This window comes from Ahaetulla prasina, chromosome 1 (assembly GCF_028640845.1).
Source record: "Ahaetulla prasina isolate Xishuangbanna chromosome 1, ASM2864084v1, whole genome shotgun sequence".
NCBI lineage: Eukaryota > Metazoa > Chordata > Lepidosauria > Squamata > Colubridae > Ahaetulla > Ahaetulla prasina.
In genome coordinates this window covers 56,459,776-56,476,527 of record NC_080539.1, presented here as the reverse complement: position 1 = coordinate 56,476,527, position 16,752 = coordinate 56,459,776, and the positions used below count along the sequence as shown (strand labels likewise).

The 16,752-nt window shown below is 41.6% G+C and overlaps 1 protein-coding gene across 1 annotated transcript; it reads left to right on the top strand.

The window, feature by feature from the left end:
- Positions 1-185: 185 nt before the first annotated feature.
- On the top strand, positions 186-16,298 carry BATF3 (basic leucine zipper ATF-like transcription factor 3). Its single transcript, XM_058163788.1, has 3 exons — positions 186-565; positions 7,291-7,395; positions 13,556-16,298. Exons 1-3 carry the CDS (start codon positions 497-499, stop codon positions 13,739-13,741), a joined length of 360 nt encoding a protein of 119 aa, XP_058019771.1. The 5' UTR covers positions 186-496; the 3' UTR covers positions 13,742-16,298.
- Positions 16,299-16,752: the final 454 nt, after the last annotated feature.

Sequence of the window (16,752 nt, the reverse complement as noted above, 5' to 3'; positions counted from 1 at the left end):
AGCGGGGCGGAAGAAGGGAAAAGCCCCTCTCTTTTCAGTTCCCCATCGGGCTGGTTCAGCCAAAAAGGCCGCCTCCCGGTCTTGCAGCCAGTTCCCTCCTGAAGTTTCAAGGGCCGCCACGTGATTTCCATGAACTTGAACTGAGCAGATCTGCGGCGCCGGGCAGGGCGAAAGCGGCGGCTCCTGGTTTTCCCGGCCGCCGAGCGCTCACTTAGAGAAGAGCAGCTGGGGAAGCAGGCGAGGCGAGGCGAGGCGCGGCGGCGGCAGCGGCAAGCAGGCAGGCAGGCAGGCAGGCAGGCAGGTGTCGGGGAAGCGCCGAGGGCAGCACGCGCGTCCGGGATGCCCCTCTTTGGGCTTTCCGCTTAGGCAGCGGCGGGCGCAGCGAGTCCAGTCCCCAGGCGCGCCCCCGGCGCTTGCTGTGTCTACGCTGTTTTCTCCGGGACCTCAGGCGCCCTTTGGCCTCCTGACCTGCCGTCCAGGCTCCTCTTCGGCCAGGATGTCTCAGGGAATCCCCGCCGCGGGAAGCATTTTGGAACGAAGTTCCTCGTCCGAGGGGACCCTGCAGGTAAACCGAAGCTGGGAGGTGGGGGGGGCGGTGTGTGTGTGTGTGTGTGTGTGTGTGTGTGTGTGTGTGTGTGTATGGTGGGGAAAGAGAGAATAGAAAAGTTGGACAGATAGACGCGCCTCCGAGAAACTTCCCTCCGCGATTCCGAAGTTGGCTGGGATCGCGCTCTTCAAATCACGACTTCCAGCCGGCGTTCTTTCGGCGTTGGCGGGGTAGGCATTTTTTTCGGCGCTGCCGTTGGGATGCGCCGGACCTCGCTCGGTCGCACGCGAGCAGCGGCGGGGATCGAAGTGGATCGGTGGCACCTCGAAAAGACGGGGGTGCTAGATTTCTTCGGAGGAAAAGGCGTTTTTTTAGAAGCAAGTTTCGGGTTAGCGGAAAGACCCAAAAGTCCAGAAGGAGAGAAAAGCCGTGCGTAAAAATTATGGATCGTGCCGCATGCCCTACATTTCCTCTTCTTCCCTTCCTTATTACCAGAATTTGCCTTGTTTCGAGAAACGGAGGAGGTAGGAACTTCTAGTCAGAAGAAGGGAGAAAAGGATGGAACTTCCCACAGCTTGAAATGACTTTTTTTTTCTTGTTGTTATAATTCTGCAATTGGGAGGGAAGGTGTTTTTGAACAATTAAGATTTCATCAGCAGCTACTGATCTTGTTGTATAGATGCATACATTTGTCCACATGATTTTGTGAGTGGTGGGTGTCCAGGCTAGCCTTCACCTACATGTGAGAGTTAGGATAGAGTGGGGGACCAAACCTAGATGCCCAGATTCTACTTCTCCTGTTCTTTGGTAGGCCTGTCTCTGTGGCATTCCAGACTAGGGCTTTTTCTGATCCAGCAGAGTTTTGATATTCTTAATCTTCAATTCCCCAGCTCTGTCATCCAGCAAGTAGCATCCCCAAAAGCCAGGCCCCTTTTGAACAGTGAAGAACAGAATAGCTGCTGTTATTAGAATGTGTCCAATTAGTTCAGGACTAACTGTACCAGTCTACCCAATCCAGCACACTGTTACATGTGTTGGATTCAAGTTCCCATCATTCCCAACTGAAAGTTGAGAAAAAATGAATTCCACTAACCAGCAGGGATGTCTTTCAGAGGCCTGTTGGAAGAAGGGAGTGGTGGAACTAAGCGCATATACTAATTTATAGCAAGTTGCTAACAAGCTTATTCACTATATTGAATATACTGAAACTGCAAGACTAAATGTTTATATGGAAGGAAAAAATAGGGTGGGAGGGTGTCTCCTGAGCCAGAAAAATTATAACACTTACTACAGTGTCAATAACAAATGGGTGTTCTTTGTTCTTTCATGTAGTGAACAAAGTTGAAGTGGGAGAGATGAGTAGAAGGAAGTCAAAGATGAAATAAAGTGATCTAGCAGGACCACAGATCCATCTTCCTTTTCCTTCATGAGGCTCCTACTGTTCCATAAGTTTAAATGATCATAGTCTTTATGAGATCTTTTGATTGCTTATGGACTTAATCTATTTTAAGGCTACCTACTCTAACATAAAGCTAAAAGTGGCATTTTCAGCTCATGAAAGATAGATAAGCTGTACAGTATAGATTGAAGTGTTAAATGTAAGCTTAACTGATTAAATTTACTGCTGCAGAGCTGTGTACAGCAGTTGTGTGGTGTCCCATAGCAATTCGTTTATGAAGTCAAATGGTGGCTTTGCATTTTTGCCTTTCCCACACCACTTTTGCCTTTCTCACATGCTTCCTGCAGGATTATGTTAGCACAGAAAGTCTTTCCAGGACACATCTTCCCCAGTTGGGCAATACGCTAAGGATTTGTTTAATTATTTATTTACTCTCCATATTGCCACAGTCCACTCTGAATTGGGTCAGGATAATACAGGATGTAACATTGCTAGGTTCACTCCTAGTCTTCATGATTTGGGAAGTACCTGCAGGGGGATGTGGAAACTCATCTGAATGTAACATGTAACTGAATCCAGGCCGAAATTCAATTTCTCAGGAGTTTTCTTATGCAAAAGGAATTTCTCATTTTCTCTCTCTCATTCTTTATGGTGCTGCAGATATTCTTTAAATGCATTTGGTTATTTTTTGAACTTTTGTGTGTGCTTTTGAATCAACAGTTTCCTTTGCAAATTAAAAAAAAAATGGAAGTGATTTGCCATTGCCTCCTTCTTAAAAAGAAGAACAGGGACTGGCCCAAAGTCACTGCTGATTTGTGTGCCTTGTGTTCTTAGACAGGATTAGAACTCATGGTCTCCCACTTCCAGCCAAACTCTCTGTCTCTCTTGCACTTGCTTGATATAAAAAAAGAGGATATTGGTGAGGGCCTCCCCGCCAATACTAAAGATCAGGAGATAGGGAGACTGCACAGCATTGCCGACTATAGGATGAGTTAGGTCATTTAAGATACTTAAGATAAGAATAAGAATTCCAACTTACATAGAAGAATTTTATTTCCACCTACCTCAACCATTGCTCCCTTGGAACATTTTAAAACTGTTTATTTTTAAACAATTGAATCTATCAAATATTTGGTAGATTACAAGATTTATTTCTTGGCAACTACTTGTCCTTACATGTTTGGGAAGGCAATGGTTCTTGCATGTGATATCTCCAGCGTTATTTGTAATATCTTCTTGCTTTGGGGTCTTGGGCATTTCTGAGCACCCTGGTAGCCTCTCAGGTGGCCATCATGGCACTGCAGATCACACGCATATAGAATAGAATAGAATGAGCTGGAAGGGACCTTGGTGGTCTTCTAGTCCCCCCCATTCAAGCAAAAGAACCTATACCATTTTAGATAAGTGACCGTCGACTCTAGAGTCTTCTGAAAAACCTCCAGTGATGGAGTGCTCACAATTTCTGGAGGCAAGCTGTTCCACTGGTTAATTGTCCTCATTGTTTGGAAGTTTCTCCTTAATTTCAGGTTGCTGCTTCTTTGATTAGTTTCCAACCATTGTTTCTTGTCCTGCCCTCTGGTGCTTTGGAAAATAATTTGACCCCTTCTTCTTTGTGGCAGCCCCTCAAGTACTGGAATACAGCTATCATGTCACCCCTAATTCTTCTTTTCTTTAGATTAGACAAACCCAAATCCTGCAGCCGTTCTTTGTATATTTTAGCCTCCAAGCCTTCGATCATCTTATTTGCTCTTCTCTGAACTTTTTCCAAAGTCTCAACATCTTTTGTGTAGTATGGTGATTAAAATTGGTTGCAGTATTCCAGGTGTGGTCTTACTAGGTTTTATAAAACAGTACTAGTACTTCACGTGATCTTGATTCTATGCCTTTGTTTATACGACCCAGGATTGTATTAGCTTTTTTGGCTGCTGTTGCACACTGCTGGCTCATATTCAAGTGATCATCCATTGCGATGCCAAGGTCCCTCTCACAGTTACTGTTTTTGAGCCAGGTCTCACCTAATCTGTACTTATACCCTTGATTTTTCCTGCTTAAATATAAAACAAGGAGGCTTGTTGGTACTTGAGATGTCTTAGTGCATTTGAGACGCATATTATCTCATATACTATTTCTAGATTTAAATCAAAATGTACCTGCCTGTGCTTGTCAAGTCGGTTCCTCAAACCCAAGATATTTTTAAATTGGATTCCACAAGCAGTTTAAATATAGACAAAAATGGTGGCATTGCTCTTACAGGACATAGATACAATGTAGGCAAGATGATATTTTGTTGGACTAAAATCAGACCTGTAAACTGGCCACACGTGAACTCTGAGAGTTTTCCAGACTTCAAAACAAAAGTATTATATAGAACAAGAATATTGGTGTATCGGATGTAGCAATTAGCAATAGCTAATTCAAACTTCAGTTTTATCAAACTACATTGTAAACACACATGCCTGCTTCTGAAACCAGAATTGCATGTCATTCACTATATTTTAAATACCACTATACTAGTGGTGGGTTTCAAATTTTTTTACTATCGGTTCTGTGAGCGTGGCTTGGTGGGTGTGGCATTGCAAGGCTTGGTGGGCGTGGCTTGGTGGGCATGGCAGGGGAAGGATACTGCAAAATCTCCATTCCCTTTCCAATCCAGGGGAAGGTTACTGAAAAAATCCCCATTTCCTCCCGATCAGCTGGGACTGGGGAGGCAGAGAATAGATGGGACGGGGGCCAGTCAGAATTTTTACTACCGGTTCTCCGAACTACTCAAAATTTCTGCTACCAGTTCTCCAGAAGTGGTCAGAACCTGCTGAAACCCACCTCTGCACTATACTATATAGAATTTGCTTATCTTTCCATCCATCCATATCACAAATATAAAACTTTTATTCCATCAAGGGTACATTAAAATGATTCTTCTACCTGGTATTGTGGTCTCTTGAAGGGATCTTGTCTTACTGAAATGTCCTAGACATCTTTTTCATACTAAAAAAACTTTTTTAAAAAGAAACAGAGAAACAAGGAGAGGTAAAAGAATATATGAACGGGGCAAAATCTTGAGTTAAATTGGGAATGTTCAACCTACCTAATGGGGATTTCCCTTTGGATATGCAAAACATTTACCATCTTACTAGAGCAGAAACCCCATTACGGTACATATGGCTGTTTGTCTGACCTGCTACCCTAAATATGATCTAGACATTTTGTGTTTGATTCATGATTTTAGATTTAATTATGCCAAACCCTTTCTGAGCCCAGTTTCCCCTAATATTTGTTTCCCCAGAAGCTCCGGGGATTATGCGTTAGAAACTGGATAGCAAAATGCCTTTTCCTCCTTCCCTTTTTCTATCTCTCCCATTTAAAAGGCCCCAAGGTTTCAATTCTACCACTTTTGGCATCACTACTCTGCCTACTGATCTCCCCTTTACTTTTCTTTCCCTACCGTTATTTAAGAGAAATGGGGCAGGCGGGCAATTGGATCTGCTTTGCTTGAAACCTATCAACAGTGGGAGAGAAGGAGGTAGGCAAAGAAGAAATTGGGAAGAGCAGGGATATGTCCTTGATTTCTTTTTCCTGTTCTCTCTCCGAATGCTTCTCTGTTGCACTTGCATAACTTGCATAACCCTAACCATACAACAAAGCTGCCGAACATGATTTCCTGTGATTCAAAATTGTATGTGTGTGTGTGTATGTGAGTGAGAGAGACCTCTTAAGGTATGTCTACAAGGACTGTACTCATGGAACCTGTGCCTAAATGTCATATCAATGGCTACTTCTAATGAAATTAACTTTGATCAGCAAAGGGTATTGAACAGTGCTGGGACATGCACTCCTTCTGCAAGTAAATCCAATTAATTAATAAGTGAGCTAAACAGCTATGTTTGTAGACAGTGTCTTTTTACTCAAAAGTAATTTTATATTTTCTAGTTGTACTAGACTCAACTTTCAAGTGCTTCTACACAAGGGCTCCTAGAACAATAAAAAAAGCATAATGGAACTATTTTGTTATAGGTAGTTCTTGTTTAGCAATTGCTTAATTTACTGACCATTTGTAATCACAGATTAGACTGCATTGGCTTCATTCACATGACGCTCTTAATCTGAATTGAACTAGCCTATTTCTAAACAAAAAGATTCACTTCACACAGCATGTTAAGCTTCATAACATTAATAAATGTAACATTGAGCAAATGCAAGCTGTTGCATCTTTAACTGAGTTAATTATGCCTGCTGTGTTATTGCAGCACTACTAACTCAACTCAGCTGACCTCAGAAGAGGATAAAATAAAAGACTTTGTGCATATTTTCCATCTTTCTTGGGGGAAGGATAGGATCCAGGTGTGATTAACACATTCCAAAACCTTGATGATCTGGTTTCCTTCTGTTTTATTTTTTAAAACAACAGTTCAAATTTCCCAAGGAAAAGACAGCAGACTCTGGCTCACTCGCATCCTCTTCCTAGGAACTCTTGCAAACTTATTCTGTCCCCCCTTCGCCATCCGAGTGATGGCTTAATTAGCCGGCACTAACAGCTCTGGCAGCAAAATAGCGAGCGTATGCCAAGTGTCTCTGTTATCTCCCTCGATGCCGATGAGTCACCCAGGAACAAACTTCAGCTTTTAGTTAATCAGTTGATTTGCCTGCTACGAAGAGACACAGCAGTTCTCACTGCCTTTATACCCTGTGCGGTGTGGCTCCATGACTCAGCACTTCCTAGGCCTGTCCCACCCCTGCTTCTGTTGTTCCCTCCTTTCCTGCCTATGAAACCTAGGGTCCAACCAAGCCTGATTGCCATCAGCTGGATCTGAAGGCGTGGCCTGGGGGGGGAAAGAGTCAGGGGACGGAGGCCTCATTATCTCTTCCACCTGGCCTGCCTCTGGCTCCTGGAGCTGAGCCAGGGAAGCCGGTGCTCCCGAGGTAAGTCCTGATGGCCCTTCCCCCTCACTTTCTGGCAGGAGGCCCTCCCCCCAAGTCACTTTCTGGCAGGAGGCCCAGCTCCAAGTCACTTTCTGGCAGGAGGCCCGGCTCGGGGGGCACAGACACAACAGTTAGCTATCTTTCACTCAAAATATTATCTGAACCAGATACAGGCACAAGAGTTCTTGTAACCAGTCTTTACAACAATATACCAACAAACTATCTGTAAATTACTTTTACAGATATTTCCAATACAAGGGAAATATCAATATCAATCCATCTTGGAATATGTCATCAAGGCTCACAAGATTGTCAGTGGTGTGTTTGTCAAAGTATAGCTTCCTTGATTTTCTGGATGCTGAGTATTTTTTTTGGGGGGGAAGGGAAGTCATTAACTAAAAAAGCATATTCTGATTTTATTGACCAGAGCCATGATGATGATGAAAGACGAGTAAGACGGAGAGAGAAGAACAGAGTCGCTGCTCAGAGAAGCCGAAAGAAACAAACTCAGAAAGCAGATAAACTCCATGAGGTGACTGATGCACTGGCCTTCTTTAGCATCAACAATTAGTATCATTATCAAATGCGAAACAAGTCCTGGGGTCACCTTAAGAATTAAGAGAGTGTTAGTTCCTTAATTAGGGGCATCCACAGTGGGAGGAGGAGTATGTGTGTGTCAAAGCGCCACCTCCTTTATGTGTGTCACATATGCAACACACATAAAAATGGTGGGACTTTAGTTGGCAGCTAGATTTGTTTTTTAACCTTCATGCAGATCCTCTTGGTTTAATAAGCTTTTATGGACCAAACCCCATTTTTCAGATCCAGGGAATGCCATCCTCTGTTAAAAACAGAGCAGTGATCTAAGTTTGTGTGACAATGTTTTTAGCTTTAAAGGCAGCCTTTCGAAGTTAGCATTTTCTCGATCAGGGGTCTCCAACCTTGGTCCCTTTAAGACTTGTGAACTTCAACTCCCAGAGTTCCTCAGCTAGCTTTGCTGGCTGAGGGACTCTGGGAGTTGAAGTCCACAAGTCTTAAAGGGACCAAGGTTGGAGACCCTGCTTTAGATCAGGGATGTCAAACACATCATCACATAACCTTTTCACAATGTTTCCCCACCCCCCGTTCGTGAGCTGAGGTGGACATGGCCTGCGCATGATACTTATGGCCCACGGGCCACCAATTTGACACCCCTGCTCTAGATGGATCGAGTCTCAGGGCCTATACCAACATCTGGTTACCCAAGTCTGGGAAAGGCTGAGCTATACGGATGCTTAGGCAAAGATCACAAAGGAAGTCACCTTCTCCTGCAGGTTGCATATAACATGCTGTGATTGACAGTACGCTGCTTCTAATCACAGAGCATGCATACTTAGATGTTGTTCCTCCATTAACACTTTTTTGATGATGATTAAGCTATTGATACAGGGACGCGGTGGCTCAGGGGCTAGGACGTTGAGCTTGTCGATCGAAAGGTCGGCAGCTCAGCGGTTTGAATCCCTAGTGCTGCCGTGTAATGAAGTGAGCTCCCGTTACTTGTGCCAGCTTCTGCCAACCTAGCAGTTTTGAAAGCACGTAAAAATGCAAGTAGAAAAAATAGGGACCATCTTTGGTGGGAAGGTAACAGCGTTCCGTGCGCCTTTGGCGTTTAGTCATGCGGCCACATGACCAGAGAGACGTCTTCGGACAGCGCTGGCTCTTCTGCTTTGAAACGGAGATGAGCAGCACCCCCTAGAGTCGGCAACGACTAGCATGTATATGCGAGGGGAACCTTTACCTTTACCTTTTAAGCTATTGATTGTCACAAACGCCTGAGGCACTGAATTTCACAGGATATAGCTCATGAAAAAGTACAGATTTGTCTGGATTTACCCGCACTGTAAATTTTGAGAAGTAGAGTTTTATCATGCTCTGAATCAGAATCAGGTTATTTTCTCTCTTTACTTTCCCTCTTTCTCGACTAAGAAATGGAGATGATCACCATCCAATAGAGTCAGACATGATTGGACAAAGGAAACATTTACCTTCTTTTTTTTAACTCCCCCTCTCCCTGGTTTACAGTTTTATAAACTCCCACCATGTCTCCTGTTGTTCATGTAGGTCCCTTCCAACCTTACAATTTTATGAATCTTTTTCTTCAAAACTATGTGATCTAATACAGGGGTCTCCAATCTTGGCAACTTTAAGCCTGGCGGACTTCAATACCCAGAATTCCCCAAAGCTGGCTGAGGAACTCTGGGAGTTGAAGTCCACCAGGCTTAAAGGGACCAAGGTTGGAGACCCCTGATCTAATACACACTTTCCTCAGCAAACAGTTAGTAGGCCATTTTGGCACTCAGGGCAAGGAGGTTGTGTGGATGAGCCCCTATCTAGCCATCAGCATGTTGAAGTCAGTTGTCAGCTCAGAGCTTATTAATATGGAATGTCCCATTTGTGGGTGCCTTTTTATCCTCTTCTTCATACAGTTTAGTGTTTTGCTCCAGACCAGCTTAACATTTTTAGGATAGAAACCTAAACTATGCAAACAGAATCAGGATATTAGAATCTTATTCTAATATTTTATTATGCCCAGAAACGTCTTCCAAACAGTCTTGTTCTAACTGATTGTCAGACAACTGGGCAGGAGAAGCAATTTGTAATATTATTGTGATTTTTTTTTTAAAAAAGTCTCTCCCCACCTCCACTTTCTTCCATGTTTAATGGTTGCAACATTTTTTCATGTTCTCCTTTCCAATTGAACAATTGATGCTTATAAGCTGGCTTTCAAAGAATAGAGCTTAAGTGTAGAATAGCAAGGGTGTTGGCCAAGATTGAGATTGTTATCAAAGCTTCAAAGCTTTCATATGAGCAATTATGAATATACCTGAGTAAAATGATGAATAAGGGTGATGGACCAGAGTCCAACATGTCCTTTCTATGGAAGAAAGCACATTATTCATCCATTCTTGTGACTTCATGTGTGAAGTAAGGCAGTTAATGAATATATTGGTCATGGTGGCTGAACAGCTATGGCTTTTGTTTTGTTTTGTTTTGTGTGTGTTTTTTGTTAAGGACATTGGTGCATTTCTGTTTCAGCCACATTCAAATCAAGGGGGAAACTAGCCACTTGATGCATATTTGCCTTGTAAAACAATTCTTTTCTGAGTCCCACTTGCTTTCCCTTCTTTTACTGGAACTCAAAATATGACTTTTCATTCAAGCTTGGTTGAAATTGACATCAGACAGGCACGGGGAAATTTGATGCTTGTAAAAGTAACTTCTCTCTTTGCTAGAAGTCTGGTGCCAAAGATCCATCCTTCCCATGCAAGAGAACTGAGCTCATTGAAGAAGCTCTGAGAGTGCTTTATTCATCTGGTCCTTTTTTAGGGTTTCCAAATAATTTGAGTGTCGCTTTGGTTTATCCTGGCATGCAGATCCTTTCATTGTGATTTGCAATCCACTCTTTATGGATTAGAAGATTGAGCAAATTCAGCCACCTATGGATTATTCAGAAACTGTATGTTTACAACTGCAGACCAGAATGATCAAGTTTCCAGGCATGGCCTATAATGTCTCATTGGCTTTCTTACAGACCCCTGCCACCATTCCAAAAGCTCAAAGGAACATTTCTATGATATCTAAGATTTGGAATTCTGTCTTTTCCTTCCAGTTCATCAGTCATTTTGCTTATCAGAGAAATAAGTTAGGACAAAGTAGAATAACAGCAAGAGATGTTGGACTCCACTAAGAGCTGTCATCTTGAAAACATAATATATCCATTCTGAGTTTGTTGCATCTTCACGTTTGTTTCATTCTATCAGAATAATTTATGAGATACATTTAGTTCTGCTTTTCTTAAAGAACTGGGAATTGGGGATCCTTGCTAATCCAAAACTTCCAGTGTTCAGTGTTCAACCAGTGGATTTACCTTCTACTTTTTTGGTCTCTACCCATGCCCCCATCAACCAAGTATTGAAGTAAAGCCACTTTTGATGGCCAAAAGATGATTTTCACAGAAATAGTCCTTTCTCTGAGGATGATGGGTCATAATCTTTCCCCTGTCTCTTTAAATTACTGTCATTTAACTATATATCCCTACATGTAAATTAGTGCATGTTTTCTTTTAAAAGAAAAAAGACATCTGTGTCCCTCTTTTGTTTTGTGCTGCATTTCTTTTGGAATGATGTATTAACAGCCTTCTTAGAGCCTTCTTCATGATTGGATTCACAAATGTTTTGGACTGAGAATGTCAAATAGCCATTCAGAATTTGCATACCTGAGTTTTGCAGCTTGATCTGTGACCACCTGTGTGCTGCTGAGAGCTGATTAAGTGCTATGTTCCCACAGAAATAAATCAGAAAAGCCTGCTAGGTCATTCCAAGTTAAAACCTACAGCCAGTTTTTCTTCCCAATTTGCCCTACAGCTGTGGCATTTAAAGCTACAGCATAATGCCTCTAAACATGGAGGTTTTATTTATTATCATATTTAATGCCTGTGTTCAATTCTACAAATTGCCCTTGGTGGTTTACATCAGGACCCAAGCAATTTTTTTCACATTACCTGAGGAACTGTTTCATTCCCATCACATCACTTCGCCTCACTCAGGTAAGGAAGGCTTGTTCTGGCCCCTGTCAATTAAAAATTTTCAACTGGTGGGGTTCAGGAAGAGGACCCCCACTCTCCTAGCCTTTCAAAGATTCTAAAGACCTGTCTCAGTCAACTCACATGAGGCTCATGGTACAGCACAAAACCCAGGGAAATCCAGGTAATGGCCAAGAGCCCCCTCCAAATATATAGAACAAAACAAAAGCAGAATTTGAGCTGATTTAATGTAATTTATGTTGAGATGTAAATAAAACCAACTTAATTTAATTATCTGTAAAATTGTTCTCCATATATTTTGTGATTTCCACCATTGTTGAATTAAAAAGTACAATTGGATGGCAACTTTTACAGCAAGCAATATGAAATCAGAAACCTCATATTTGTCACACCTTGTTTACACGGATAAAATGATAAGATATAAGTGCAGTTCAAAAGAACAGCCTAAGCTATTCCCTTTATTGGATGCTAAAGATAATTAAGGGAGATTTCCTTTATGGGAGCTCCTTCTCTAGATTCTGACCAATAAAGGACTTTCCCAGCTAGGCTCCTCCTCTTTGGATTGTCCAACCACATGGTTCCACTTCTGAGAACAGATAAAAGCATTTATTTATTTATTTATTTATTTATTTATTTATTTATTTATAATTACATTTTTATACCGCACCATCTCCCGAAGGACTCAGGGCGGTGTACAGCCAATATTAAAATACACATAACACTATGATATAAATATAATAAATAAACACTATTTAAAAACAATTTAAAAACAAATATTTAGTGGCCGAATCACTAAAACGGTCGAAGACCGATTAAAAACCCATTAAAATTTCGCTAAAATACATTCTTAGGCTAGTCCCACTCGGTGAAATAATAAAGTCTTTAGTTCACGCTTGAAGGCCCGGAGGTCAGGTAGTTGGCGTAACCCAGGAGGTAACTCGTTCCATAGGGCTGGTGCCGCCACAGAGAAGGCCCTCTCCCTGGGGGCCGCCAACCTACATTGTTTGGTCGACGGCACCCTGAGGATGCCCGCTCTGTGGGAGCGCACAGGTCGTTGGGTGGCAATCGGTGGCAGAAGACGGTCTCGCAAATACCCCGGTCCTAAGCCATGGAGCGCTTTAAAGGTGGTAATCAGCACCTTGAATTGCACCCGAAAAGCTACCGGCAGCCAGTGCAGGCCGCGCAGGATGGGTGTTATATGGGAGCAATGTGGTGCCCCCTCTATCACCTGCACGGCCGCATTCTGGACTAGCTGGAGCCTCCTGGTGCTCTTCAAGGGGAGCCCCATGTAGAGAGCATTGCAATAGTCCAGGCGGGAAGTGACGAGGGCATGAGTGACCGTGTGTAAGGAGTCCCGATCAAGGAAGGGGCGCAACTGGCGAATCAGGTGAACCTGATAAAATGCTCCCCTGGCGACGGCCATCAAGTGTTCTTCTAAGGACAGCCGATCGTCCAGGAGAACGCCTAAGTTGCACACCCTTCCCCTGGGGGTCAGTATTTCCCCCCCCCCCCCACAGTCAGCGATGGCGTAAGCTGACTGTACCGGGACGCCGGAATCCACAGCCACTCAGTCTTGGAAGGGCTGAGCTGGAGCCTGTTCCTTCCCATCCAGACCCACACGGCCATTTATCTTGGCTGAAGTCTTCTGAGAGGACTTCTGTTGATTTTATTAATGTTTATTATACAAATTATGTTAAAAGTAATGGTTGTCTTGGAAAAAAATATCCACTGTATGATTTACTCTATTTGATTTTGCTCTACACTGCCACTTAGGTATTAGTTTAATGCTAATTTCCTATAGAAATATTTTAAATAACACAGTATAAATAAACTATACCTTAGGTAGGTAAAATTAAGATACACTAAAAACCCTCTGGGGAAAAATGTTGTAGGTAAACCAGGTTGGGAAGAAAATAAGTTAGGAGCTATGTACTTTTCAAAGTAAACATATTTTTCAGATAATTCTACCATTTTAATTGTCTTTTTGGTTATTTTTTAAATTTCCTTTTGAGAATTTAAGCACTTCACGAAGAATAGTTTAGCAAAAACAATAAAAATCATGGATTCTTGCTTGCATGCTTGATCTGTTTATTTTTATCAATTATTTCAGGAATATGAGTGCCTTGAACAAGAGAATACTTCTCTAAAAAAGGAGATTGGAAAGCTGACAGATGAAGTGAAACATCTGAGTGAAGTGTTGAGGAACCATGAGAAGATCTGTCCCTTGTTACACTGTCCCTTAAACTTTGGGTTGATTCCCAGACATGAAGCCCTCTTTGGTCCCTTGCCAAGATAAGGCTCCCTCCTGAGAAACGTGAAAGAATGAAAAGATTTCAAGAGCCTCTACTATCGTCATTTTGGCCATCCTATTGCATGACTACACACATTCTTAGAGCAGCATATGCTACATCTAGTGTTATCTTGGAATCTTCCAACCATCAAGAATTGATGCTGATGTTAAAAAGCCACGTACTGCAGCTTTATGGGAGCCAATTTCAGCTAAGCAGGATATCTTCAGAGTGTTTCCACTATGCATTCCATACTCACCATGGAATAGGAAATATTGTGTGCTGGAATTGCTAGAATATGAAATATTTTGACTTCAGTTCAGGCTTAACCATGATGTATGGTCCTTATAATAATAGAGAATTTGGTGGCCATCATAGGAAATGGGGAAGACGGCTTGAAATCAAAAGGTTCATTGATATGACCATCTGTAATCAAAGACAGGGACTGCTTTTGCTGCCCAGCACTCTGATTTCCTGTCTGTTTCTCTCTCTTACATTTCTTTTAGTGACAAACACCTCAAGTTTTGTGAAAAACTGATTACCATATTTTTGGATATAGCTTTAGGATTGTTTTTAGGTGTGAAGATATTGTGTGGCATATCAGGTTTGGAAAACATATCTTCAGGCTTCAAAGTATGATTCTCTCCAGTGACTATCAACTTACATATATTTCCAGCTGCACCACAATGGAGTTGAAATTGCAACAAAACTAGCATTTTCTTTGAAGACTCGTTTAAATGGCGTAACTCTATGAAGTCCATGGCAGTCCAATTCTTTTGGGAAGAAACTCCGTCTCACATTCCTTTGCCTTCTTCTCTGATGGTGGCTGGACAATTTTGCAGCAGTTCTGGCAAGATTCTTTTACACATGACCAAACAAATGTACACAACATAAAGTAAGGACATGAATGGTGGTTACTAGCAGTTGTTTTCATTTCTCTTTTTGGTGGAGTGGAATTGACCGATTGTTTTTAACAGCAGGACCCACAGCACCAGAGGGCAGAGCTTGTGAACGAGTGATCTTCTTTGCTATTTTCTGACTTCTCAAGGTCAGCAGTGTGAGAACAACTGCAAGTTGGTTTGAAACTGTTTCTGACAATTGGGAAGTGAAAATGATGTGGCACGGGAGGTTTTAATTTAGCATCCTGAATTTGCTTTGAAAACTCCTTATGAAGGAGAATTGGTCACTTTCCATGGCAGTTTATTCCACTGTGAAAAATTTGCTTGTTAAATGTTCTAATATTTTCTATGTAACTCTGGTATCTAAACACATTGGACCACAGGAAATGGCCTCTCTCCTTCCCCTTATTTTCTTCCAATCCCATTGTCAGGGAATAGCTAGTATGCAAGATGTGCCACAGAATATATGAAAGAACAACAGGTTCATGAAAAGAATCGCACAGCTATTAAGCTGAAGCAACACTTCCTAAAGAAGTACACAAACCCACATCCCTCCAAGTAGTTACATTTGAAGAGCTTAGTGGGGGAACAAAGGGGTCTACTGTGTTTTTAGTGATTTTTTAAAATTTTATTTATTGGTTGTGTTATTTCGTTGAATTTAATCCTAGGACCAAATCAGAATCACAAATGTGAGATTATCAGTTGGATTGTTTGTTTGTTTGTTTGTTTGATTGATTGATTGATTGATTGATTGAATGAATGAATGAATAAATGAATGAATAGAATGAATGAATGAATGAATAAAATAAAAGATCCAAATACAAAAATAACTGACAAGGAGAGAATTTCAATTCTATTCTCCCTATCTGCTTCTCCAGTGGATACCCATGGCTTTCCTGGGTGTATAGTGGAAGTATAGCTCCCATTTACCCAAACCACAGTCAACATTCTAATTTCTTTCCGGATTTCCAAGAGATATAAAAGAGGCTTTTGGGGAAATAAGATTGCAGCTGAAAATTCTTCTCATTTTCTCACCTTTATTCTTGTGCCTTTATAGTTAATTGCCTTTGACTTGAATTTTTTTCTTGGCTGTGCCATTCCAAATAATCTTTCCTTTTTTTCTTAATACCCTACAACTATATTTCCCGCATACATACAGGTTCTCCTTTTGCTTGTTATTCATGTAATAGATTGTTTTTAAAGTGGGTTTTAAAAGTTTAAAGTGGTTTTTTAAGGTATTACAATAATAATAATAATACCACTTTAAACCCTTAAAAATCCACTTTAAAAACAGTCTATTACATGAATAGCGAGTTTCCGTTTCCTGATAGTTCAACATTTAAAGTTAATTGTATTTTCATTGAATTTTCTGAATTGTTTGAGTATCTGCACTGCTTTTTTCTCCTTGGGAAGCACTGTAGGGTCCTGAATATTCTTCATCATTCATGCCCTTACCTTATCATCCTTGATAAATTTTACTTTTTATATACTTCTGCACCATGTTTATATCGGGAAAACTAATAATGCAATTACTATGCTTGTTTTATCAAGTCCTAAGTCTAATTCTGTTCAGTGGTGTTTAACCCAGGGGTGAAATGCTCCCGGTTCAGACCAAATCTACTGATCTGGTGGTTCAGAGAACTGGTAGCAAAAATCCCTGGCCCACCCACCCATGCCCACCCAATGCCCAGTCTCCCATTTCCCTCCTTGCCGCTTCTTTTAAAAAATGCTTTTAAAAGGTTAAAAAAAAAGGCTCTGATGATCACAGCTGAGCCGTGTGATCGTCAGAGCTTTTTTTTTTTACTTTTAAAAGCATTTTTTTTTTACAACCTGGTCGGCCGAATAGGTTGTAAAAAAATGCTTTTAAAAGTAAAATAAAAAGCGCGCCACAGCTGATCGCCCCCATCCCCACCCCCACCCCCAGCCTCTTATTTCAGGCTGTGCTTCTTGGCTGTTGATTTTATTATATTTGGACAATTTAAAGACTGCTAGATGACAATTCTGGACAGTTTACTATTAACAAGTAACAAAAAAAACCCCACAAAAAACAAGGGACCACAAGCAACTTAAAGCAAGCAAAGACACAACACACACACACACACACACACACACACACACAC

Excerpts from the sequence above, each read along its gene's own strand:
- BATF3 (XM_058163788.1), top strand. The coding sequence starts at position 497 with ATGTCTCAGGGAATCCCCGCCGCGGGAAGCATTTTGGAACGAAGTTCC. Across the intron at positions 566-7,290 it reads CGTCCGAGGGGACCCTGCAG|AGCCATGATGATGATGAAAG; the intron begins GTAAACCGAAGC and ends TTTATTGACCAG. Across the intron at positions 7,396-13,555 it reads AAGCAGATAAACTCCATGAG|GAATATGAGTGCCTTGAACA; the intron begins GTGACTGATGCA and ends CAATTATTTCAG.